The sequence below is a fragment of the Vicugna pacos genome, chromosome 11 (assembly GCF_048564905.1).
Source record: "Vicugna pacos chromosome 11, VicPac4, whole genome shotgun sequence".
In the NCBI taxonomy this organism is placed as follows: domain Eukaryota; kingdom Metazoa; phylum Chordata; class Mammalia; order Artiodactyla; family Camelidae; genus Vicugna; species Vicugna pacos.
The window spans coordinates 53,401,962-53,427,603 of record NC_132997.1 but is presented as its reverse complement, the minus strand read 5'-3'; the positions used below and the strand labels follow the sequence as shown (position 1 = coordinate 53,427,603).

The following is a 25,642-nucleotide window of genomic DNA, read 5'->3' as shown; positions in this document are numbered from 1 at the left end:
AGTAACTAATCAAATATCAACATTACCACAGTAAAATGTATGAACAGTCCCATTTAGCCCCACTTAATACCACAAGTAGCCTCAATTCAGGTCAGGTCTTGCTGCAAAATTACATATGCAAATTTTTTCCAGAGATGTTTTAAATTCTAGAATTATAGACCTCTAAAAATGGATGAATTTGTATGGGAATGGGAACAATCAATCCAAAATTTAAGACACCTTCCCTGAGACATTATTTTGAATCTTATATGAGAACCAATGAAAGTTTAAATATTAAACCAATAAATCTTTATTATTTAAACACTTTTCACGGCATTTTTAAAATAAATTTAAAAAATAAATATTTGCATTAAAGCAGAAAGTCACATGTGTTGCATCAACTCACTGTTACAATTTAATGACCGGAGATAACTAAGCATCAGCACCATAAAACTGTTAAGATTTGTTTCTTAAAATTCAAGGAAAGTTCTAAAGCACTGAAAATTCAGATTAAATACCAACCTGCAGCATCAGTAGTTTTAAAAGCTATAACCCAGTGACTGGTTCTCATAGTAGCCAATGATTGTATTCCTGGCAGCTGTACGACAAAGTTCTTCCATTACTAAATATTAAGCTTTCCGATAACTGTCCATTTATCAACAGCATCTCAAGATTCACAAAAGGAAAGAACTACAAGTTATTTAGATAACTCCTATTTGTAATTTAGATTTGCACAAGGACATTTATTCTAGCAAAAAAGCAAAGATCGTGTTTTCACCATGCTAACTTTTTGCTTTTATAGATCTAGAGTAAGAATAAAATCATTATTTTTAACCCCTGAAAGTCAGTTCAGTTCAGTTCAATTCAGTTCAATTACAACCATAGAAACTGTATGGTATCAGAACATAACTATTTTATTACAAAACTTAACATTATTTACAAAATGAAAAAATAATTGAATGACTACTGCAGGCCAAAGTTAAAGGTTTTTCACCCAGTGAGTGAAGAAAAATTAAGCAACATTTCCATGCACTCACACACCAGATCATTTGTGAAATATTCAAACTCTTAAAATTCATGTTAGTAAAACTTCAATGTATTCACAATACTTCTAGGTTTATTGGAAGATGGCAAAAAAAAAAATCCATGGTTCTGTACAATAAGTTTAATATTAACACAGCTTGTTCATTTCCTTTAATATTTTTTGGCTTTCATGAATACTCACTGCATCGAACATTTTGCAAGTTAAGAATTATAATAGTACCTCTGTCACCTTGCTGAATTCATCACCACAAGAAAAAACACAAATAATTAGTTTAATGCTTCTGCAATAAACTGAATAATTATAACTATAAAGTTATATTAAACTGAAGCCTTCATTGTGATCAATAGCTTGGATCAGTTTAGAGCGTAGAGTTTCTTTGTCTGTATATTTTGGAAGATCCAGAAGATTAAAACAGGTATGGGAAACTGGGAGATACTCCTCACCACCTCCTGTTGACTGGATGACTAGTATTAGACTCTTCATACCAAGAATAGGAATGCGATCACTACCTGTCAAAAATACTGCCAAGAAAAAAGTTGTTTAGCCAACTACTTTCATCAAAACAACAGTAACTTGGTGTAGAGCACCAAGCGAAGCACAGTCAGCACAGCAAACAGCCTTCCATTAACATTTGCTCTAACGTGGAAGCCTATCCCCAGAATCTGTGCAAGCATGATTTTTAGACACATACTAATTACACATCCAAACAATGTTTTTCTTTAAAAGTGTAATCTTAATATTAGTACCCAGGAGATGCTTAAGACATGTTTGAGGAATGAAAGACTACTGTCCCCGACAAAAACATTCTGGGAGCCCTTCTTTTGGAAAAGAATAGCCATATGGAACTAGTTTATGAGTCAAATACGAAACACAGTTTTAATGATGATTCCTTTTTCTATTTCTCTTGTTTCTGTCATTTAAAAATAAAATTTGTAATGGGCAGCCAAAACTCAAATTGCTTAAGAATGACTTGTCATCCTTATGATATGCAAAATAGACATACAGAGATTAATTATAAATAACAGAAGTCCTAGAATAGAAAAGTTATGTTTCCCACACAAATTTCATGCAGAAGCAGAGAGAAAAGGAAAATGAAGACTGAACACAGAAAAGAGCTATACTGGAGATCTTTTTAGGAATTCTAAAAAGAATTACAACTCTAGTTTATTGTAATCAGTGTTATAATTTGTTTTCATTTGAAAGAACCAATTCTATTTTGGAAGCAAACTGAATTTAGCTTTCAAAGTAAGAAAACACATGTAACAAAAAGTGCAGATTTAAAAAAATTATTCTAATTGAAAATTAAAAACGGGATCTTGGAATAATAATATAAGAAAAAAACCTTATTCACCAAAGTGAATCAAGTAATCTCCTTTAATAATTAGATTCCATTCTCATGAAACACAGAATTATAAATACTTACACAAAAATTGTTTTTTCTTTTCCAATGGTAATTCATGAAATACTTCCCAAAACATTTTTATTGTAGGATGTTCTGCCCAGTACTCTCCTTTGTATTCTGTATTCTAAAAACAGCATAATCTTTTATTAATATTGAAAGATATTAGTTTTGTCTTGAATCTTACAAATTGGCTTCCTTAGCACATTAAACTAACATTTTCCAGTAGTTTGAAAATCATGTGATTCTTTCAATTACCTTCTACCTCCAAGGCATTTTGCAATTTAGACTACTGGTTTCAGGGAAAGGAAAGGGGGAGAAAATATGTATGAATCAGCAGAAATCTCTTCCCTCCACTTCAAAGAACATGATTAGGATTGTAATGCCATCTTCAAAAGTAAACATTAAAGGTTAAACCAGAATTACTAAAATGTTAACAGATTATTAAAGTTCAACATGGAATTAATTATCTGTGATAATCATAAAATTTTCTTTTATCCTAAATTGATGAATAGAAGTCAAACTAGTTACTTTATTCCATCTTCCCTTGAAAAAAAGGAAAACGTTCTAAGAGCAACACTATGGTAGTTTCCAAATGGCCCCCAAAGATCTCTGCCTCCTGCTATTCATGCATTTATGTAGACCCTTCCCACGTTGAATAGGCCTGACCTTTAACTATTAGGATGTTGCAGATATGAGAATACATCATTTCTGAGATTAGATCGTAAAAACTTCTGTGGCTTTAGCCTCCTCTTGATCACTCACTCTGGGGTCAGCCAGCTACCATTTCATAAGGACACTCAAACAGCTCTATGGAGAGGTCCTCAAGGTGAGACTCTGAGGCCTCTAGCCAACAGCCACGTAAGTGAGCCATCTTGGCAAAGAAATTCTATCCTTAATCAAGTCTTCAGATGAGTAAAAGCACCAGTCAATATTTTGACTGCAACCTCATGAGAGACTGCTGAGCTAAAACCACCCAAGCTAAACCACTCCTGAATTCCTGACCCACAAAAACTGTGAGACAATGAATATTCACTGCTATCCTTTTTTCTTGGGGCGGGGGTGAGGTAATGTTTATTTATTTATATTCTTAGAGGAGGTACTGGGGATTGAACCCAGGAATTTATGCATGCGAAGCATGTGCTCTACCACTTGAGATATACCCTTTTCCCTCACTGTTATCTTTAAGTCACTATGCTTTGGGGTAATTTGTAACAACAGAAGCAATACACTTCCCCTTTAAAAAATATTAGCACTAAGAGAAAAGGGAGGTAGGAAGGAAAGAGGACTTAAGTCTACACTGTATTCTTTAAAATACAGCCATAGTTGGCCTTAACTTTTAGTTCTTAGCAAAAACCTAACATCAGGGACTTTGGACACACTATTTCCTTAGCATAGACCACTTAGACACATCCTCCTCCTTTCTTTATCGGGCTTATTTCTATTTATCCTTTAGGGCTCAGATTAAATGTGACCTAATTTATTCATTGATCCATTCAATAAATATATAATGAGCTTTAGTCAAAGTTTGGGGCCCTTGGGAAACTGCAGTGAACAAAGTCCTTACTTTCCTGGTGGAGATTACTACCTAGTGAGATGCTTTCCCAGTCTGTGTAGCCTAGTTTAGGTTTCTCCTTATAAACCATTCACTAAACCCTTTTATATTCATCACAGTTCAATTATTTAATATCTAGCTTCCTTACTGGAGGACAAAGACCATGTCTCAATCTTACTGCTGTCTTCCTAATCTCTTGCATAGTATTGGGCATCCAGTAGGGGCCCAATGAATATTTGCTTGCGAGCTTCTTGAACTTTGGGCTCTATTTGTAGCCACAATTATCTCAATGACTGAACCCTTGAAAACCACAATGTATTTGCTATTAATTTACAAACAGGTTTGGAAAAAATTGTTTGATTACAGTAATCAGTTAATGCATTAACTTGTTTGAATTAAAGTCACTAAGCATGTTGGGGGAAATGAAAGGAGGGTGGCTATAGATTTTTTTTTTTTCCTAAATGGTTTTGGGGAAATGTGTAGATAGTCCTGATGAAGAAGAGCATTTAAAGTCACAAATCCTAATCACTGAAATTATAATGAATTAAATATATATAGTGGAAGAAACCAAACTATATTAAATACATTAAAATATGCTTAAACTGCCCTGTCTTACTGAATGAACACTTCTATCACTTATAGCTTCAGGCAAGGTTTTAAGTACTTGCTGAGTGCCCTTCTATGCTCTGGGATAAGAGTGAACAAAAACAAAAATCCTGCGTTTATGGTGCTTACATGGTAGTGGGGGGAAGAAGGGGTGGCAGATAATAAAGACAATTAAGTAAAATATTATTTAGCTAAATTCAAAGGAAAATTTAAAAAGCAGAGAAGGGAAATGGGGGTTCATGTGTACACACACGCAATTTTAGTTAATTTATCCAGTGAAGGTCTCTGAGAAGATATAAAGACATGAAATGAGAGCAAGAAACATTTGGAATTACCAAGGTGAAGAGAATTCCAGCCACAACAGGAATAGAAAGGGAACAGGAAATAGAAAGGGAACAGGAAATAGAAAGGCCACAAGACTGGAGGGTTCTGGGCTCAGCAAAGAAGACAATAAGGCTGAAGCAGAGTGAGAGGAAGAATGAGAGATGAGGCAAGAAGGACAAACTGTGTAGGATCTAAAGTGTGATGAGAGGCCATTACATCATTTTTCATTTTAGAGTGATTGGAGGTAGAGTCCATTTCCACTGGGGTATCCTTAGAGTCAGTACAGCTTTCTTCTCTTCAGCAGATCAACTGATCCCCCAAAGAAATCTTCAATCTCCTTCCTGGAGGATTCAATCTCCTTCCTGGAGCTTTCTGAAAGCCAGCCTCAGTTCTCCCTCTTTTCCCAGATTGTAAAGCCTCTGTCCAGACTTGTGTTTTGCTGGGTAGGACAGTGGATATGAGAGGTCTAAAAATTCTTTAAATTAGCTTTGAAGTAATTCCATGCCCAACCCTGTATCCTTCTGCCATTACAGTAACACTATGTGCCAATTCCTGAGCCTTTCAGAGATTCTACAGTGTGAAATGGGTTGCCTCTCGACAATCCTTTCCCTCTGGAGGCTTGGAATTCATTTTTCTTTGCTCTAAATCACTCATCAACTCATCTACCTATTTTTCATCTTCCAAAACTTTTTTCTCTTGCTCACTGTATTTTTTTGGAGGAGTCTACTCCTATTTTAATTCCTTGTCACTGAGATTTTGGGAGGCAGTCGAGATAAGCATGTTTATTTCACTATGTTTAACCAGAGTCCTTATACACACACACACACATATATACATACACACATGTACATCTAAAAAAAAATGGATGTACTGGGGATTGAACCCAGGACTTCATGCAGGCTAAGCACATGCTCTACCACTGACCTATTACCCTCCCCCACTAATATTTTTTAAATTTAAAAACTTTATTTCCTGAATTATTACAGTAAAATTGACTTTTTCTGATGTGTGTACAGTTCTATGAGTTTTAAACACATGTCACAGATTCCTATAAGCACCAACACAATCAGGATACTGAATAGTTCTACCACTCCAAAGAACTCTCTTGTGCTATCCCTTTGCAGGCACACACTCCCTCCATCTCTAGCCCCTGTTCACAGTAGTTCTGTCTTTTCAAGAATGTCACATAAATGGAATTATATGGTATGTAATCCTTTGAGACTGGCTTCTTCACTCAGCATAAGGACTGTCATCTCACGTGTTGCACATATCAATAGTGCATTTCGTTTTATCAAGCAGTAGTAGCCTACTGTATGGATATACCATAGTTGGTTTATCCATTCACACAGTGAAGGACACCTGGGTTGCTTCCAGGTTTTGACTTGCTTGCAGATTTTTTAAAAACATAAATTTTTAAAACTTGTGGTAAAATACACCTAACCTGAAGCCTATCATTGTCTTAAAATTCTTTTTAGGAGTACAGTTTGTTGCATTAAATGCATTCACACTGTTATGCAACCATCACCACTATCCATCTCCAGAATTCTTTTCATCTTGCAAAATGGAAACCATGCATCCATTAAAAACTAACCCCCCCCTCCCCCAGGTTTATAGGTTTGTGTGTAAACATAATATTGAGGAGTGAAACTGCTAGGTCACGTAGTAAGTGTATGTTTAACTTTATTAAAAAAAAGTCAAACTGTTTGCAAAGTGGCTATATCATTTGTATTCCCAGCAGCAATGTATGAGAGTTCCCAATGCTCTGTATCCTTGTTACACCTAGTATTGTGTCTTCTTAGGTTAGCCAATTTAATAGGTACGTACTACAGAACTATTAATACAAAAATTTTATCAGAGGTTGCTAGATTACAAAGATGGAAAAGTTTACAGGCCAGCCCTGCATACATTTTTCTCAAAGCTGATCTAACCAACCACTTTTTATTAAATATTTATATTTACTTGAAGAAATCTGAGAATTACTTGTATAGAAAAGAAGGAAAAAAAAAAGTTGATTAAAATAGTCCCAATCTTCTCCCTAAAGTTTCCTGTATTTCTGTTAAGGCACGCGTAATGAAGGTCACGAATATTATTTATTCTCTGCTAAAAAATTTAACATTGGGGCTAATCAGAAAAAAAGAAAACAAAGATCTTAAGTATTGTGAGCGCTTTTCATTATGTTTTTCCTAGGATCGAGGCAGAATGAAAACCCATTCAGTTTTAGCTGGGGCTTCTCTCTAGCCTGTCATAGACATTTTTTTGCATAAATACCACCAATACTACAGGTATAAAAGGCTATCTAATCCATACATAATTAAAATTCATTCAATGTGGAGTAAAAAGGGTACAGTATTTTCCTATAAAAATGATAGTAATAAACAGTGTAAAATGGAAAACAATAAAGGAGAGGGCAACAAGCTGTTTTCCTCTTGCCTTGCCATTTACATATCATATATTTGGTTTTTTCCTACCTTTTCCAGTTCCTTCCAATCATAATTTGTATTTCCGATAACCATTGCTTGTAGTTCATTAGGCTGGAAGAGCTGAAGGACCTTCCCTCCACAGACCTTATGAAAGCCCGCATGAAAAGCATCAAATAAGGAAGCCACAGATTTATTGAATATGTAATCCACATAAGCATCAACAAACTCCTGCCTAGAAACAAAAATGCACACATGCACAGAAGATAAAAATCATTTTTTATGGAGAATACATATTGTAGTCCTAATAAAACTTTGAGTGCTGCTGTACTTTTTGCTATTTATCTACAAAACTGAGAAAGTATGAATAGGGTTCAAAGGGGTGAAGTCTTTATGGAGAAGTCTATTATTCTTTCTATACAAAAGTCTAGTATATCTTTGAGGCATGTAGACAATCTCTCATTCACAGCCATTCCTAGGCTATTTCTAAGTAAAAGATTTTATTTCCTAGTGGGAAGAACAATGATACAAATGGCTATCAAAACGCTTATAAAAAATTCACAAATGATTGACAACTTATATATACCACTCCACATGCATCCCTAAGAAGAGTGATCTGTTAAAAAAAAATTCTAGATGATTAAAAAATAAGAGCTTTTGGATTCAGTATCTGATAGACTACAGTCTGTTTTCCTCTGGGTATCAAGGAATTTGAAAACAAAACTCGTTTAAAAAACTAAATACCCACGAATGGCATTAAGTATTCTTTTAGGATAATCACTGAATATTAGAAGCATAGTTCCTTTTCAAGTGTATGCGCACATACATATAAATACGCACATACACATGAACACTTTTTGATGTTTTTCTCTCTGTTATGATACAAAAAAGGAACTGAAAAGAAAAAAGGAACCCCTTCACTTAGCAATCTGAACTACAATTTTATTCAATTTGTTCTGTTAGCCACAAACATTTTATGTGGATATTTGGTCAAACCAGTAAATGAGAATGGGTAACTAGAGGATTTCAATATTTTATACTGTTCCAAATTAAAAAGGGTGATTCTACAAATGAGAATACTGGTAAGTTGTCATCTACAGATAATCTTTTTAGCAAATTATGAAATTATTTCAAGGTGAATTTACAAAGAGGAAAAAAAAAGGTTAGAGGAGGCCATTGTAAAGTAAAATTGGTTGGACCTAAGGAAAAATCAACAGCACATACTTATTACCATAAGGTTCTGATGAGAAGAAACAATTTTGTAACTCGTAATTTTATAATTCATTTAATTAGAAAGTCAAATATACCTGTACTAGTTAAGTCTCTTAAAAACAAAAGGCTAAATTGTTTTATGTTCTAACATTTTGGGGATCAAAATTCTTTACTTCTAAACTAAATAATCTATGTTAAATAATATTTTTTAGGAACTTAAAGAATTAGTCCAACAAGAGAAACTTTAAAAGCAGGAAAACAATCTTTTAAAATTATAGTCTAAGTTTTTAAAAACCGAGATTTTTTTTTTAAAGGATAACTAGAAAGACCCAACTTTTTTTTCCACATTATTTTTTAAACAGCTTTATTTTTATCAAAGTAAGGAACACATACAGTTTAAAATGTCAAATAGTAAAAATCCTAACAGCCAACATTTACTGAGCACATACATGTGCTGGGTACTAGTCTAAGCATCTTAAAATTGCTGCCTCATTTAATCCTCAAAATAACCCCATGAAGTAGGTACAATCTGTCATCCCATTTTACAGAAAAGGAGACTGAGGCATGAAGACATCTACTAATTTACCTAAAAGTTATACAGCTTCTAAGTAGTACAATCAGGATTATAATCATTTGGACCAAGTCCCTGGCAACAGCCTAAATTAAGCTAAATTTGTCTAAAGAATTATAACACGACAGAAGAAAACAAAGCAATTCTGTCTTATACCTTTCCACCAGAAATTCCTGCTATTTCGAGAAAACTATTTGTTAACCCTGCTATTCCTTCTGATATTCACCTTCAACTTCAACAACACAGTTTTACTGTTATTCCTTGATTTTCAATTTTAAGTATTATCTGATGAACTGAGTATCTACTGTGAAAGGTGAGGATTTACCTTTGTCTCATTCTCATTTTGCTCCCTCAATGCTCTCATTATAAAAAATTTTGGTTCAATAGTCATTATTAACATTTTTGATTAAAACTATTATTCACAATTAAGCTAGAGAGTATTCTATGATTACTTTTCTTTTCTTAAAATGAATTTTTGTTTCCCTTAGTCAGCTACCTCATCCCTAACTTCAATGGAAATGTCAACCTCCTCTAGATTCATTCAAATGTATTAGATTGCATTTTCCTTCTGGAAACATTCCTCTTGGAGCCCTTCATCCTCTTGATCTAACTCTGATTGGTTGCTCTTTCTTAATCTTGTGTGCACTGCTGTTCCTCTTTGCCTCTCTTCTATATTAAATCCTATTTGCACAGGAAACCCGTCTTCCTCATTCTTGCTTTAATTCCTTGTAATAGTGGAACACATCCTCCAGTAACTTCTTGAGACTCTGCATGTATAAAAATGTTTTTATACACCACATACTTGGGAGTTTAAATACAGAATTCTACGTTAAAAATCATTTTCTCCCAAATTTTGATCCTTTAGCTTCAGAGTTATTCTTGAGAAGTGTGATGTTATTTTGATTTTTAATTCTTTGTATATGGTCTGCCTTTTTTTCTGGAAGATTTTAAGGTCCTTTTTTCTTTCATGTATTTTGCCTTGGTATGTGCCTTTCCACTTTCCATGCTTTCAATCTTTTTTTTTTTCCTTCGTTTTAAATGGAGGCACTGGGGATTGAGCCCAGGGGCCTCCTGCGTGCTAAGTTGTGCACTACCACTAAGCTATACTCACCCTCCCTTTTAAGAAAGGCTTTTTTTTTTTTTTTTTTTTTTTAATGAAAGTACTGGGGATTACATGCTTTCAATCTTAAAAGGCATGGCATTCAGTTCTGGGAAGTTTTTTCGCTACCATTTCTTTGACAAATTTCATTCATACCATTTCCTTCAATAAACTTTTTTCAGTTTTTAATAGTGTCCTTACGGATGCTACTCTTATCATTTTGAGGATCCTGATTTCAATTTCTACTGAAGTTTTGTTCTTCACTCTGCATTGTTCCTAATTCTTTGGCATTCTTTTCAACTCCATTAGTCTTTTCTTAAATGTCTACTGACCTCTGGCTATTCACTCACATTGAAAATTGTGCAGTTTCCTCCAGAACTATCCAACATACAGTGTCAAGGAGGAGGGAGCTGCAGACAATCTCCCTGTTTTCAGTTCTGCTCCTTCCCCCTGGCTATGCCTAACTATCCTCAAATCCACAGTCCCTCTAGTTCAATCTCTCCAGAAGGTAAATTTCCAATCTGCCCAGGCTGGAGAGGTGAAGTTGCCAGGTTACTAGTGTGCTAAAAGAAACGGATTTCTAACTGCTCCTTGTAACAGCCAATCTTTCTATTTCCAGCTTCCCCTTAAAATCCACATACTTCCTAACCTATTTTTCATTCTCAATGCCTGAGCCTTTCTTTCTTCTGCAATATGAACAGGCTGCCTTCTTGGCTCTCCATCCATCTAATGCTGCAGTTTTTTCTGGCTGGCTAAAATCGGTTACCACCGTTTTCTAGCTTCTAAAAATGTGCCTGCTGTTGTCTCCTCTCCCTTTCCTTTGGTTCTTGTTGTTTATGATCTTTCTATCCCTTTATTAATATCTTAAAAGGAGCAAAAGGCAGATTGATTATGAACTTATCATTCAAAAAGTAAGTTTTACCTGAGTAAAAACTTAAGGTTGTGACATATTTCTAAATACAGAAGAAAATGCCTACTGAATCTTATTACTACCACTGATGCTGCTATAATTCACTTACCGATTTTGTTTGTTAACAGCTGTGTCTGCACCATTTAGAACCAGCTCTTTCACTTCTGTTGCACCAAAGTTTTCAACTGTGATCTATTAATTTAAATTTTTAAAAAAAGTCAATGTCAGACTGAAAATTTATTAGATTATTTTAATAAGCTGTTATTATAATCTACCTTTCTCTCGTTAAATATAAGAAGTAATAAATTTGAGGTAAAATCCTGCTACCATAAGCTTTTTGTGAATCCTGCATAAAGCCACAACTAGTAATGTTCATGAGTAGTTTGAAATCCTACCTTGACTAACTAATTACAAATTACCAAGTGTTTGGTTTGTTAAGAACAGGAAACTGAATGTTCATTGTGTGTAAACCTCTGAAGGATCCCTAGAGGAGTAGAATATTAGAAAGGATGTTTTCCTTGGAAAGTACTAGAATTCAAGTGTCGAAACTCATTCAGTTTAGACTAGCTATGCATTCCTTCAACGTGACAGGTACTATTCCTGTATTCCACGTATCTCCTTTTTGTTTGCTATTAATTTGGTTTATGAAGGGTCAGCTATTTTTGAAATTTTTTATTTCCCTTACTAGTATGCTAATTTTCCTATACATGTTACCATTCCCACCTTTGTATCTTTTTTCTTCTTATTTCCTCTTTTTGGAATTTTATCCTCTTCTATTAAACTTCTCTCTTTTTTTTAAAGCATCTGCTATCTACAAAACACTATGGTGGGAGTGGGATGATAAGATAAAAAATGAATAAATCCCTGCTCTGGAGAACAAACGTGATATGTAAACAACTCACTGTAGTAAAATAAATGCTAAGATAAAAAATGAATAAATCCCTGCTCTGGAGAACAAACGTGATATGTAAACAACTCACTGTAGTAAAATAAATGCTATAATAGAGGCATTAATAAAATGCTATTGGACCACAGAAAAAAGAAAACTTATTTCTAAGTGGAGGAAGTACAAAAGACCTTGAGGAAAAAAATGTCATTTTAAAAGCACCTAGAAGGATGAATAGAGCTCTGGAAGACTGGGAAAGGGCAGAATTTCCAGCTGAGGACACATATTGAATAAATGGATGGAAAAAAATCAGGTTCCAAAAATGTGTGTCCCTAAAAAATAGGGAAGGGAAGGTAAATAAAAGAACACTGTATGACATGATAAAACTTAGTATGAATGGAGGGACACTATGAAAGTTAGAAAAAAAGATTACAAATGTCTTTGAAGCTCATTCTAAAGGAAGTAATAAAGAGCCACTGGAAATCTCTGGGAAAAAAGTGGCAACTGGAAGGAATGTCTGAATTATCATAGTTCTTAAATATAGTAAGCATTCACTAATTTGGTGATAGATAAATAAGAAACAAAACTGCTTGGAACCCAATGTTTCAGTCAATTGAGATGATCAGTAAAGATTCAAAGAAAACTGATATGGTTGTAAGAGAAGCAACTAAAAGGGAAAACTAAAATTTCATAATAAATAGCCTAAGGGGAATTTTTTCTTGAAAAAAATGTAAACATTATTAAAATAAATTATTTCCTCTTAAATCTATCAGATTTTCTTTTAACTGCACTATGTGCTAATTCTTAAAAAGGTCAAAGAATCGATAAACTTTTTTAAGGGGGCACATAATTTTTTGGCAATTTGTATGATAGCAGAATGTGGTATCTGTTGTCCGCTTTGACCACAAGATGGTAAAGGGGGACTGTTTGGGAGGAAACAAACACATAAAGTTTTTAAAACAAAAAGAAAGAGGACAAAAGAAAAAAGATAAACAGAAGGTTTTACCATTTTCACAAAAGTCTAATTTATAATACTCAAATAATTCCCTTCTGAAGTGCCTTATTATAATCCTGGATGATTTTTGTCTTTTTAAATTGTCAGCTAGTCTACTTTTGCCAGATTGTCATTTGTCAATGGCTTTGCATGTGATTGGATGATTTATTCAACACCCCTTTCACTGAATTAATAAAATTCTGCACCTTTTACAAGATTTGCAAATTCATTTTCCAAATAATATTCCAATATACTTGCATTTGTATTGTACTGCATCCAACAGTAAGACAAAATGGGCAAGAATGAATGTTAGTGTGAAAGGGATGTATGAGTTGGAATTAATCTTTTAAGTCATAAGTTCATTAGTGAATATTTTCATGTTACAGTAAACTTTGCTTCTCTAAACATTCTTGTAATTGCAGACAGGAGAATGAATACTTGAATAATGAGGACCCTTACATATGTAAAGATCTTTAGCATAATGTTAAAGTATATAGTCACAGAGCTGGATATAAATACTATCTCTGAAAGGTGAAGATTGCTTTCAGTTTTTTTCATCTGTAAAATAAGTGTAATAATACCAATCTCTTGGGATTATGAGGATTAAATGAAATAATGCATGTACTCTGATTAGCATATAGTTAATGCTCAATAAATGTTAGCTAAAGGGTTCTTTAAGAATTCCATCCATCAAAATAAAGAAAAACCATAAAGCACAGCTGATAAAGGGGATGATGAATAATCAGGCTACCCTATGCCTTTCTGAAATCTTACCGTAAAATTAAGACAAAACGTTTCCTCAACATCATCTTCTGGATAATCCAGTAGTTGCTGCATGCTTCTGAAAAACAACATATATGTTCCTTTGAGGTAAAACATTACTGAGTATTTTGACTATTTTGCTTATGACTAAGTATATATTTCTCATTCTTGATTAAATCCTTTGGTTAATTTGTACTTTTACATTTGTTTCATAATGGTGGATGTATAACGGCAAACTTATAAAAAATGCTGAAGAAAAACTGCTCTAAGGTTTTTATCTCTTCCTTTGAATACAAAGGCCATCTATCCACCCATTTTCAACATCTGTCCCTATTTATATACAATTTTTATTCTATTTTATATAACAAATAAAAAGAAATTTTACGTATTCAACCTAGGAATGAAGGTGATTAGAAGCAAAGGTCCAAATAAATAATATAACTAGTCTCAGGAAACATTACCTGCCTAAATTTACTATCTGATACTGGTGAAGTATTGTTAAACTACTAAAAATTTAGCACATGGTTTTATACACGTAAGTCTTTCTGCAGAAAATTCTGGATCTGAGTTAACATAGTGGGTTTTCCTTTATTAGAAGGCCTATCTGTTTATTTTGGAAATTCAACAGGAACAACAAAAATATAACTATTCTTAAAAGGAAAGCTTCTGTACATTGCCCATTTCCTATGTCCTAAATCCCACTCTTGCCACTTTTTACAACTAACCTCCCAACATCAGGTACTAGTTCTTTCAAATCTTCCAGGGATGGCTTCTTTTTTAGCAGTTTCTTATATAAAGCCAAAGGAAAATGGAGGTCCACAATAGTAAAATTATAAATCGCTAATCCACAGATAACACCAATCAAATGGAACAAATCACTGTCTTCAAATGTCTAAAAATATAAGGGAAAAGAAGTAAAGACCTTGTTCTCCAAGTTAAAACATTAAACTCTGATTATTATAACACATACTCGTAGAAAAGTTTGGAGATACAGAAAAAAGTAATGAATAACAGGAAAAAGTTCATTCTCATTCATATCTCCCTGAGACAATAATCAGTATTAGTATTTTTGCACATTTCCATTCAATGAACTTTCTAAGACAAAAGTAAAGTCTATTGGAGAGATACCTGAAACTGCTTTAAAAGAATAAAGTCTATTAAAAAAAAACTTAGGAAATAAAAAGCATTAAGAAGAAAATTAATAAACACCTGTAATCCATCACTCAGAAACTCGGAAACAATTTAAAATATTGTTATGTATTTCCATCTATTATAAGTTCAGGAAAATAATTTAAAATATATTAAACATACTACATTTAAGGTTTTCTCACTTTTCTAATTACAACACAAATATTTTATGTCATTAAATATTCTTTCAGAACATTATTTTTAATGGCTGCATATTACATCACGTAAAAGTATCATGGCTTGCTAAATTGGCCATTTTACTACAGCTGGACTGTAGATTATGAAAACAGTAAAAACAGTGCTTACTTCCCCCCAGCATCTTTAGTGAACTAATACACGGTCACAACAAATTCTGCGAGCATGATAGTTAAGAGAAAATAATTTTTAAATTAGATCTGGGGTGCTAGACCTGCTTCATTCACCAACTAGCCTCAGCGTTTTCAAGATAAAAATAGTGTTAATCTCATACGGTTGTTGTGAGGATTAAGTGGGATAACATATGTACAATGCTTTTAGCACAGTTCTTGAAACACACTTTAAAAGTTCAATAAATATCAGTTATTCTAACTAGCTAGTAATATTCAAAATAAGATAGGTATATTTTTTGCATATATTTTGGTTCATAGTTTGGAATATTTCCTTAGAAGAAACTCTGTTTTGTAAGGAAGAATTCTGAAGTCAAAGGATAGGGTGATAAAGTAATTTAAGCCATACAAAGAAATAAAGAACTGTGGTTAAGGTAGCTACACAGGTAAAACATAAAAGTTAATTGCACTGTATTTTTTATTTGTAAGTGTTCTTTTTTTCCCTATATGGTTAATAAACAAATGAATAAACTAATTATAAGTCTATATTAATCAGTACAAAATGTACAAAGCTGTGAATTGTGATATCAAAATAAAGAGGGAGGGACAGAGCTGTTGTAGGAGCAGTTTCTATATACTACTGAAGTTAAGTTGGTATTATTTTAAATCAGACTGTTACCAAACATTGATTAAGAAAATTAAAGATGATTTAAAGAAATGGAAAAATACCCCACACTCTTGAATTGGAAGAATTAATATTGTTAAAATGGCAATACTATCCAAAGCAATCTACCGATTTAATGTGATCCCTATCAAATTACCCAGGACATTTTCCATAGAACTAGAACAAATAATCCTAAAATTTACACGGAATCACAAAAATACCCAGAATTGTCAAAGCAACACTGAAGAAAAAGAATAAAGCTGGAGGAATAAACCTCCCAGACTTCAGACAATACTACAGAGCTACAGTAATCAAAACATCAGCATAAAAACAGACATATGGATCAATGGAACGCAATAGAGAGCTCAGAAATAAAACCACACACTTACAGTTAATTAATTTTTGTCAAAGGAGGCAAGAATATACAATGGAGTATATACACTTCAGCAAGTGGTGATGGGAAAGCTGGACAGCAACATGTAAATCAGTGAAGTCAGAACACTCCCTCTCACGCCATACACAAATAAACTCAAAATGGCTTAAAGACTTAAACATAAGACAAGACACTATAAACCTCTCAGAAGAAAACACAGGCTAAACATTCTCTAACATAAATCTCAGCAATGTTTTCCTAGGGCAGTCTATCCAGGCAATAGAAATAAAAGCAAAAATTAACAAATGGGACCTAATTAATCTTACAAGCTTCTGCACAGCAAAGGAAACTATAAATAAAACAAAAATACAACCTATGGAATGGGAAAAAATATGTGCAAATGATGCAACTGACAAGGGCTTAATTTCCAGAACATACAAACAGCTTATATAATTTAGTAACAAAAAACTAAACAATCCAATCCAAAAATGAAGACTTAAAGACCTAAAGAAGCAATTCTCCAATGAAGACATACAAATGGCCACTAGCTACATGAAAAAATGCTTAATATCACTAATTATCGGAGAAAGGCAAACCAAAAACTACAATGAGGTATCACCTCACACCACTCAGAATGGCCATCATCAAAAAGTCCACAAATGATAAATGCTGGAGAGGGTGTGGAGAAAAAGGAACCCTCCTACAGTGTTGGTGGGAATGCAGAATCTCATGGAAAACACTATGGAGATTCCTTAAAAAACTGAAAATAGACTTACCATATGATTCAGCAATCCCAGTCCTAGGCATATATCCAGAGGAAATGCTAATTTGAAAAGATACACGCACCCCAATGTTCACAGAAGCACTATTTACATAGCCAAAACATGGAAGCAACCTAAATATCCATCCACAGATGACTGGATAAAGAACTTACGGTTACCAGGCAGGGAGAGAGGAGGGAAGGGATAAATTGGGAGTTTCAGATCTGCAGATACTAACCACTATATATAAAACAGATAAACAACAAAGTCTTTCTATAGCACTGGGAACTATATTAAATATCTCACAGTAACGTATAATGAAAAATAATGAAAACAAACATACGTATGTTCATGTATGACTGAAACATTATGCTGTATCTTAGAAATGGACACAACATTGTAAACTGACTATATTTCAATAAAAAACAAAACCCCAAAAACCTGACAGTTACAAATTTAAGATGTTAATCATAACCCTCAGAGCTACTAAAGAAAATGACAGAAATATATACAGAAAAGGAAATGAGAAAGGAATCAAAAGAATACAAAGAAAAAAAAAACTCAAAAAAAGCAGTAAAGAAGTAAATGAAGAACAAAGAAAATATGATACATAGAAAACAAATAACAAAACAGTGGAAGTGCTTCCTTGTCAGTAACCACTTAAAAAAAAATCATGATTCAATTATCTGCTGTGTACAAGTTTCACAAACAAGCTTCCAAAGACAGAGCTAAGTTAAAAGTAAAGTTTGGAAAAAGATATTCCATATAAATAATAAACAAAAGAGAGCCAAATGACTATACTAACATCAGACAAAATAGACTTTAAGTCAAAACTTATTATGAAACAAAGAAATGTATTACATTAATGAAAGTGTCAATTTATCAAGAAGATACAACATTTATAAACATACATACTTAACAATATACCTTCAAAATATATGAAACAAAATCTGACAGAACTGAAGGGAGAAATATTTTAAGTTAAATTTTAAAAATTCTAATATAGAAGTTGGAAGTTGTAATACTCCACTTTCAATAATGGATAGAACAATCAGATGGAAGATCAATAAGGAATAGAGAACTTGAAGAACACTATAAACCAACTAGACCTAACATAACAGACAGAGAACACTCCATCCAAGAACTGTAGAATACACATTCGTTTCAAGTATACATGGAACATTTTCAAGACAAATCACATATTAGGTCACAAAATTAAGTCTCAATAAATTTGATGACTAAAATCATAAAAGGTATCTTCTCAGAACATAATGGAATGAAATGAGAAATCAGTAACAGAAAGAAATATGGAAAATTCACAAAGCTGTGGAAATTAAACAACACACTCTTAAGCAACCAATGGGTCAAAGAAGGTATCACAAGGGAAATCAGAAAATACTTATAGACTCATGAAAATGAAAACACAACATACAAAAACTTATGGAATGCAGAAAAAGTAGTGTTCAAAGGGAAATGTTTATAGTTGTAAACATCTAAATTAAAAAAGAAAAAAAAATCTCAAATCAGTAGTCTTATTATCCTAAGGAACTACAAAAAGAAGAGCAAACAAGCTAGTAGAGGGGGGAAATAATAAAGATTAAAGTGGAGATAAATGAAATGAGAATGGAACAATACACAGAAACAAAACCAAAAGGTGATTCTTTTAAAAGATCAACAAAATTGACAAACCTTTGGACAGAATGACCACGGAAAAAAAAGAAAACTCATTAAAATTAGGATTCAAAGTGTAGATATTACTAGCAACCTTACAGAAATAAAAAGGATTATACAAGAATACTATGAACAACTCCATGTCAACAAAACAGACAATCTAGATGAAATGGATAAATTCCTAGTAACACACAAACTAGCAACTGACACTAGAAGAACTAGAAAATCTAAAAAGATTTACAATCAACAAGTGATTGAACCACCAGTCAAAAACTTTCCAACAAAAGTCTGAGACCAGATTCTACAAAACATTTAAGGAAGAATTAACACCAATCCTTCTTAAACACTTCCAAGATATGGATGAGAAGGAAACAGTTCCTAACATATTCTATGAGGTCAGGACTACCATGATATAAAGCCAGACAAAGACATCTCATACACACAAGAAAACTATAGAGCAGTATTCCTTACAAATAAGAATGGAAAAATCATCAACAGAATACTAGCAAACTGAATCCAGCAGCATATTAAAAGGATTTTACAACATGACCAAGTGGGCTTTATCCTAGGAATGCAAGGTGGTTCAACGTAAGAAAATCAACCAATGTAATACATCACAAAATGGAATGAAGGAAGGGAAACCACATGATCATCTCAACTGATGCAGAAAAAAATACTAGGTGCAAGACAGGCTCAAGGATATATTGTACAACATGGGGAATACAGCCAATACTTTGTAGCAATTGTAAATGGAAAGTAAGCTTTAAAAATTGTACAAAAAATTTAAAAAATTTTTTAATTTTTTAATAAAATCCAACACTTTAAACCATAAATAAATTCAACAAACTAGGCATAGAAGTAAATACCTTAACTTGATTCAAGAAATTTATTAAAAACCCACAGTTAACATCCCACTCAGATCAGGAAAAAGAGAAGCATGTCTACTCTTCTCACATGTATTTGAAAGTGTACTGGAAGTCCTATCCAGGGCAATCAGACAAGAAAAAGAAATATAGGTACCCAAATCGGAAAGAAAAAAGTAAAATTAAATCAATTTGATTTATAGATGACATGATCTTATATCCTGAAATCCTGAAGAATTCACAAAACAAACTATTAGAGCTAATAAATGAATTCCGCAAAGCTGCATGACACCAGATTAACATACAAAAATCAGTTAATTTCCACACAGTAGCAATTAATGGAAAATAAAATTAAGAAAATGATTCCATTTACAATAGCATCAAAAAGAACAAAATACTTAAGAAATAAATTTAACCAAGGAGATGCAAGATTTGTATGCTAAAAACTACAAAACTCTGTTGAAAGAAATTAAAGACCTAAATAAATGAAAAGACATCCCATTGTCATGGACTGGAAGACAATATTGTTAAAATGGCAATACTTCCTAAACTGATCTACAGACTCAATGCATTCTCTACCAAAAACTCAATGGACTTTTTTTTGCAGAAATGAAAAAGCCAATCATAAAATTCATACAGAATTGCAAGTGACTCCTATTAGTCAAAACAATCTTGCACAATAAGAACAAAGCGGGAGGATTCACACATTCCAATTTCATAAATCTACTACAAAGATATAGTAAATAAGACAGTGCGGTACTGGCATAAAAATAGGGCGCTTAGGAAAAATGGCTAATGTCAGGACCTGGGTAGAGAAAATAAAAAAGGAGACTGGAATATTTTCTGTACCAAATGTAAGGAATAATTTAAGAATAATGGGAACATGTCAAAAGTAAACAAAAGAGGAGCCAGCTCAAGATAAAACTGAAAAAGTTTAACAGAGATTCACGATAAAGCTTGTAAACTGCCCCTCCCCTGGTCTCAAAACATTACCTCTCTGCAGAACAGAATAAAGGTCTATGTAACGCTGTGTTCCTAGCAAGACAGGCCTCCACCCAATGTACCCTTTCAAATTCTTTCTGCTACACCACTATAAACTGTCCTGAGAGATAAGCGCCAAGGAAGAGACCATAATATGAGCAGATTGTCCATCTACTTCAGAGGTCATCAGGACTATTCAACCATCCCTTACATGCCTGTCAACAAAGGAAGCCTAGAAACTCACAGGTTATCCCTAATCCCACCTCCATGTGGCACTGTACAGGCCCTAAAATTTGACACAATCTTAGAACTGTCCTTGTTTCACAAAATCCTTTCCATGTTTGCTCTGGAACTCACAATCTACCTTTTGCAAAATTGCCTATATCCTAAACCACTCCAAATTTTTCTTTCTTCTTTCCTAAATGAACAAGACTGTCTCCTAAGGATGCTATTTCCCCTGCAGCTCATAAATGGTGTCTGTTTTCTTTTCTAACCCCTCATACAACTGGGTCTAGAGGTAGGTCTCCTGGCTCTTCATTCGTACTGGACCTCCTTCTATTTGCCATTCTAAATCCCCAGCTCCTGTGAGACACATGCCAACTGACCATTTTCCCTAGTACTGTTCCTTGTGCTGACATCTAAAGACATTTCACAATGCCGTCATTCACATATTTGGGCACTATCTTATGCTTTCTTTCCCTACGACTATTCTTGCCAATGTTTTTGATGATTTCAATATTCAGGCAAAAACGGCATCCAACACACTAGCCTCTCAGTCCTTGATCTGCTTATTTCCAACAATCTTGTCCTCCATCACATCTCAAACACCCATTCCCATGGTTATATTTTATATTAACTGCAACCCTCCAAATCTTAAACATTCCCTACTTGACCTTCATTTCCTATTTTGCAACTGATTCCCCCTACCACCTTGACTCACTCAACTCTACCAGCACCTACAATCCATTAAACTTACAGCTTCTTTTTTTGAACTATTGCCTCCCAACTAAGTCCTCACATTTTCCTTCTTACAAAGCTTAAATTTCATAATCCATGATGATTCATTCCCTTGCCCTTTCTTCCCTTCTGTTTATACTCACTTGCTAAAACCATAATCTAGTTAAATCAAGTATCTGCCTCATTCTTACCTCTGCCCAAGCAGTTAAACATGACTAAAGTAAAAAAATAACAACCAAAAGTTGATTGGTCTCATTTTAAATTCATGAACATACGTTTCAAATGGGCCTCCAACAGTGATAGTCTAACCCTATATTTACTTACATAGTCAACTTATTTTCCCACTCCCCAAAGTGATTATTTCACTTTCTTCAAACCTCCAACATCTTTCCCTTATTCTAACCTTCTAACAACATTATATCTTAATTCACTATGAATTATAAATAATTCTAAGAGAACTTTCACAACCTCCCACTATCAAATCTATCAGAAATGTGTATTTACATATATACTTAGCTTTCTCTGAAGACATTATGGATCTACATTTCTAACTACAGTCAATCCTCTACTAGCACACTAATCTCCACTCTTTCTTCACAACTCTGCTCCTGCAATTGATATCCTCTCCTGCATGGCTCATTTTCTGCTTTCTGCATAACTAATCACAACAACATGCAAACATACTTCTATTTCCCATGTAAAATAAAATACCCTTTCTTGATGGAGAAAAAAATATGTATAGAATACCACTTCTTTTTAAAAATATTTCTCATTTTAAAATACTTTAAGACTCAAGAAATTGCACAAATAGTACAGAGTTCCCTTGCACCCTTTACTTATTTTCCCCAATGATAACAGCTTGAATAACCATAGTTAAAACCAGGAAACTGATGTTGCTATATAATTTACTACTACCTGTGTATGTGTGTGTGTGTGTGTGTGTGCGCGTGTGTGCGTGTGTATATATGTATTTTAATAACCATAACGTTTCTTTTAAAAAGAATACCTAGGAGGAGGGTATAGCTCAAGTAGTAGAGTGCATGCTTAGCATGCACAAGGTCCTGGGCTCAATCCCCAGTACCTCCTCCAAAAGTAAATAAATAAATAGACCTAATTACCCCCCCTACTAAAAAATAAATAAATAGATTTTTTTTTTAAAAAAAAGAATACCTATAAGAGGGAGAAAATAAGGAGGAGGGGGTAGAGATAAAAGCTAGATTTCTTTCAGAGATCTTATTTTGTAGCTTTGACTTTGGAACTATGTAACTATTTTATATATAAAACTAAACTGCATTTAAACACGCAATCCCTAAAGATCAAAACTAAAATTGAACAAGTTAACCTAAATGTGTATCTACTTGGTAGTATAATGATACAGAGTATAACAATTTTGAGTAATATTGAAACACGGTTATTTGACTGTGTATCTCTCCTGAAGTATACCCAAAGGACAAAAACTGCAAAAAAACCAAAACTACAGTTGACCCTTAAACAACTCAGGGGTTAGTGGTGCGGATGATCCCCCAGGAAGTCGAAAATCCAAGTATATTCTTATAGTCCACCCTCCCTGTCTTGTGGTTCTGCATCTGTGGATTCAACAAAACGAAGGATCATGTAATACCACAGTACATGTGTATCGAAAAAAATCTGCATATAAGTGGACCTGCACAGTTCAAAGTATGTTGTTCAAGGGTCAACTGTATTTTCAGTTATCATAATATTAGCTGTAAGGCTGGTACTGTTAGGCAGTAAATGTATAAATCTGGAACATTTTATCACACCAAGTACTACAAGTATTACACCAAGCAAGGAAGCTACCAAAGAATATTAAAGTTGTGTCAAAAGGACCCAGATGCCAATTTGAAGAGGTCTCCCTGGACAAAAATGAGGTAACATCAATAAAGATAACTGCAATGGGCTAAAAAACATTAAAACTAAAAAATGAATCATCACCACTGGAGTATGCTAACAAACAGATTCATCCTTCTGAAAAACAAGCAACTAAAGAAGACTCCTTTCCCATATGAACTGTACTATTAAGGACCAAATAGTAGGTATAAGGACATTTCTTTATACAGAAGTATCCAAGCTAATAAAATGGAAAAGAAATGTTAGAATTAGACTAGTACTATTTTGCAATTCCTAATAAATTAACAACCCTAGGCACCGATTATCATGACTGCTAACATCATAAAGGACAGCCAATCTCCTGAAAGAATAAATAATATACACCAAGGTTTTTAGAACTAATAGTTAATATTTTAGTCAGATTTCTTTCAGCTGAACTATCCATTTCCCTTATAGTGAAATAGGGCTAGCAAATTTTTTCTGTAAAGGAAAAAATGGTAAATATTTCAGGTTTTGTTGGCCACTGAGGCTCTGTTGTAACTATCTAATTCTGCCTCTGCCAGTTTTAGCTAGAAAGCAGCAATGAACAACAGGTAAATGAGTCGGCATTGACTTTATTTATAAAAACATGTGCTGGGAAGAACTTAGCTCATGGACTGTAGTTTGCTGAGTAGTTACCTCTGCCCTAAATGATGAGGTAGAGAAATCAAGGATCCCTAATGATAAATTAATTCTCCTCAGAAGAAAAGTTAATCTGATAGTTGTTATTCAATCCTCAAATCTAAATCAGGTAGGGGAGGGTATAGCTCAGTGGTAGAACACATGCTTATTAGCATGCATGAGGTCCTAGGTTCAATCCCCAGTACCTCCACAGAAATAAATTAATAAACTAATTACTCCCTCTGCCAAATCTAAATTGACAGAAGAGTCAACATAGTCTTCAGGCTGACCATTCCTTAACTTATTTTGCTAACTTGGAATGTGTGGCAAGCATTAATGTGTTTTGATGACTCTGAGTCCAAAAGTTTATAATTTTAAAAACTATAATAAAGCAGATCTTGAATAAAATATGTTAGGAATCCAGTAATAACTTAAATTTACTAAGTTGAAACATACAGGTATACATATACAGGTATAGATATAGAAGTAACTTAGATGGTTGGAGTTTTTTACCTTATCGGAAAACCAAATGAGCCTGGAATCTTCATAATACCTAAACATGCCATATTTAGGATCCAATAATTCCCTCATGATGAGCAAGAAAAATTCCTTGCGTACCCCTCCTGCATCAACAGCATCTTCTCCAACGAATATAACCTAAAACAGCACAATACAAACACTGAACATAAAGAAATGAAGGTATATTCTGGGGACCTATAACATGTTATTATGAATAAATAAATAGGAAAACTTTAAACATATTTTCTGAATAAAAGTCCCAATTATAGAAAATGTCAATTTACCTTGAGTGGCTTTTTGTAGTCTATATTCTTTGTCTTCCTAAGTACTTCCATTGCATCTCCTACAATATTTTCTCTACGGACAACTAGAATTAAGCAAGGATTCACAGATTCAATCACTGGGAGAAAAAGAGAGGAGACATTCTGTCTGTGGGCCTGGTCAATAGCCATCTAGAAAACAAAAGATTAAAAATTTAATAGCAATGCTATAAAGAAGCTACTGTGACTGGATAAGCTAACCTCTACCTATTAATTATGGTTATCCTAGAATTCCTATACTACTGAATTCACATAGCACCTAACATAGTATTTAGCACAGCATAAGACCTTAACTATATTCGAGCATAAAGACTATCCTTTTAAATTTTTTATAGTAATGTGTAACTAAAGATAACATTAAATTAACATGAAACTATAATAATACTGATAAACCTGAAACTGCTGTTTCTCAAAAAACTACAGGGATGGAGTGTGAGGAAAAAAAGAAAAATAGCATTAAAACAAATCTTTAAAGCGAATAAGGAACAACCAGCTAAAAGGTTTACAGAAATTCATCTAGTAGAGTGATCACTGTATGTGCTCAAAAACCAAGCATTTGGCTTTTACCATTTAAAACTTCTGTTCTTTTCCTATGATTTCCCCTGTGTTCTTGTCTAAAAAGGAGTATCCTACATTAAAAGCACCAAGAAATTAACTTGTTTTAACAAAGACTGCCAAAAAACTAGCAATCTAGCTGTTAATATAGAATCCTACAAAAATATTTATTTCTTCTGTTGAAAATGGAAATAAGCACATCTTTAAAATTCCTCCTA

The 25,642-nt window shown here is 33.6% G+C and overlaps 1 protein-coding gene across 6 annotated transcripts in view; it reads right to left on the bottom strand.

Moving 5' to 3' along the window:
• Nucleotides 1–25,642, bottom strand: part of HERC4 (HECT and RLD domain containing E3 ubiquitin protein ligase 4) — a 142,951-nt gene that overhangs the window by 19,996 nt on the left and 97,313 nt on the right. For 4 of the 6 annotated variants that reach the window (XM_006212920.4, XM_015246652.3, XM_031682197.2 and 1 more), the window contains 8 exons: nt 24,834–25,001; nt 24,544–24,687; nt 14,485–14,651; nt 13,772–13,838; nt 11,227–11,309; nt 7,377–7,560; nt 2,448–2,550; nt 871–1,545 (listed from right to left, as the gene is read on the bottom strand). In XM_006212920.4, coding sequence (XP_006212982.1) covers nt 1,337–1,545; nt 2,448–2,550; nt 7,377–7,560; nt 11,227–11,309; nt 13,772–13,838; nt 14,485–14,651; nt 24,544–24,687; nt 24,834–25,001 — 1,125 coding nt within the window. In that variant the 3' untranslated portion in view covers nt 871–1,336. Of the gene's footprint in view, nt 1–870; nt 1,546–2,447; nt 2,551–7,376; nt 7,561–11,226; nt 11,310–13,771; nt 13,839–14,484; nt 14,652–24,543; nt 24,688–24,833; nt 25,002–25,642 lie in introns of those variants that run through there. The other 2 variants (XR_012077394.1, XR_012077395.1) reach the window with 1 other exon arrangement.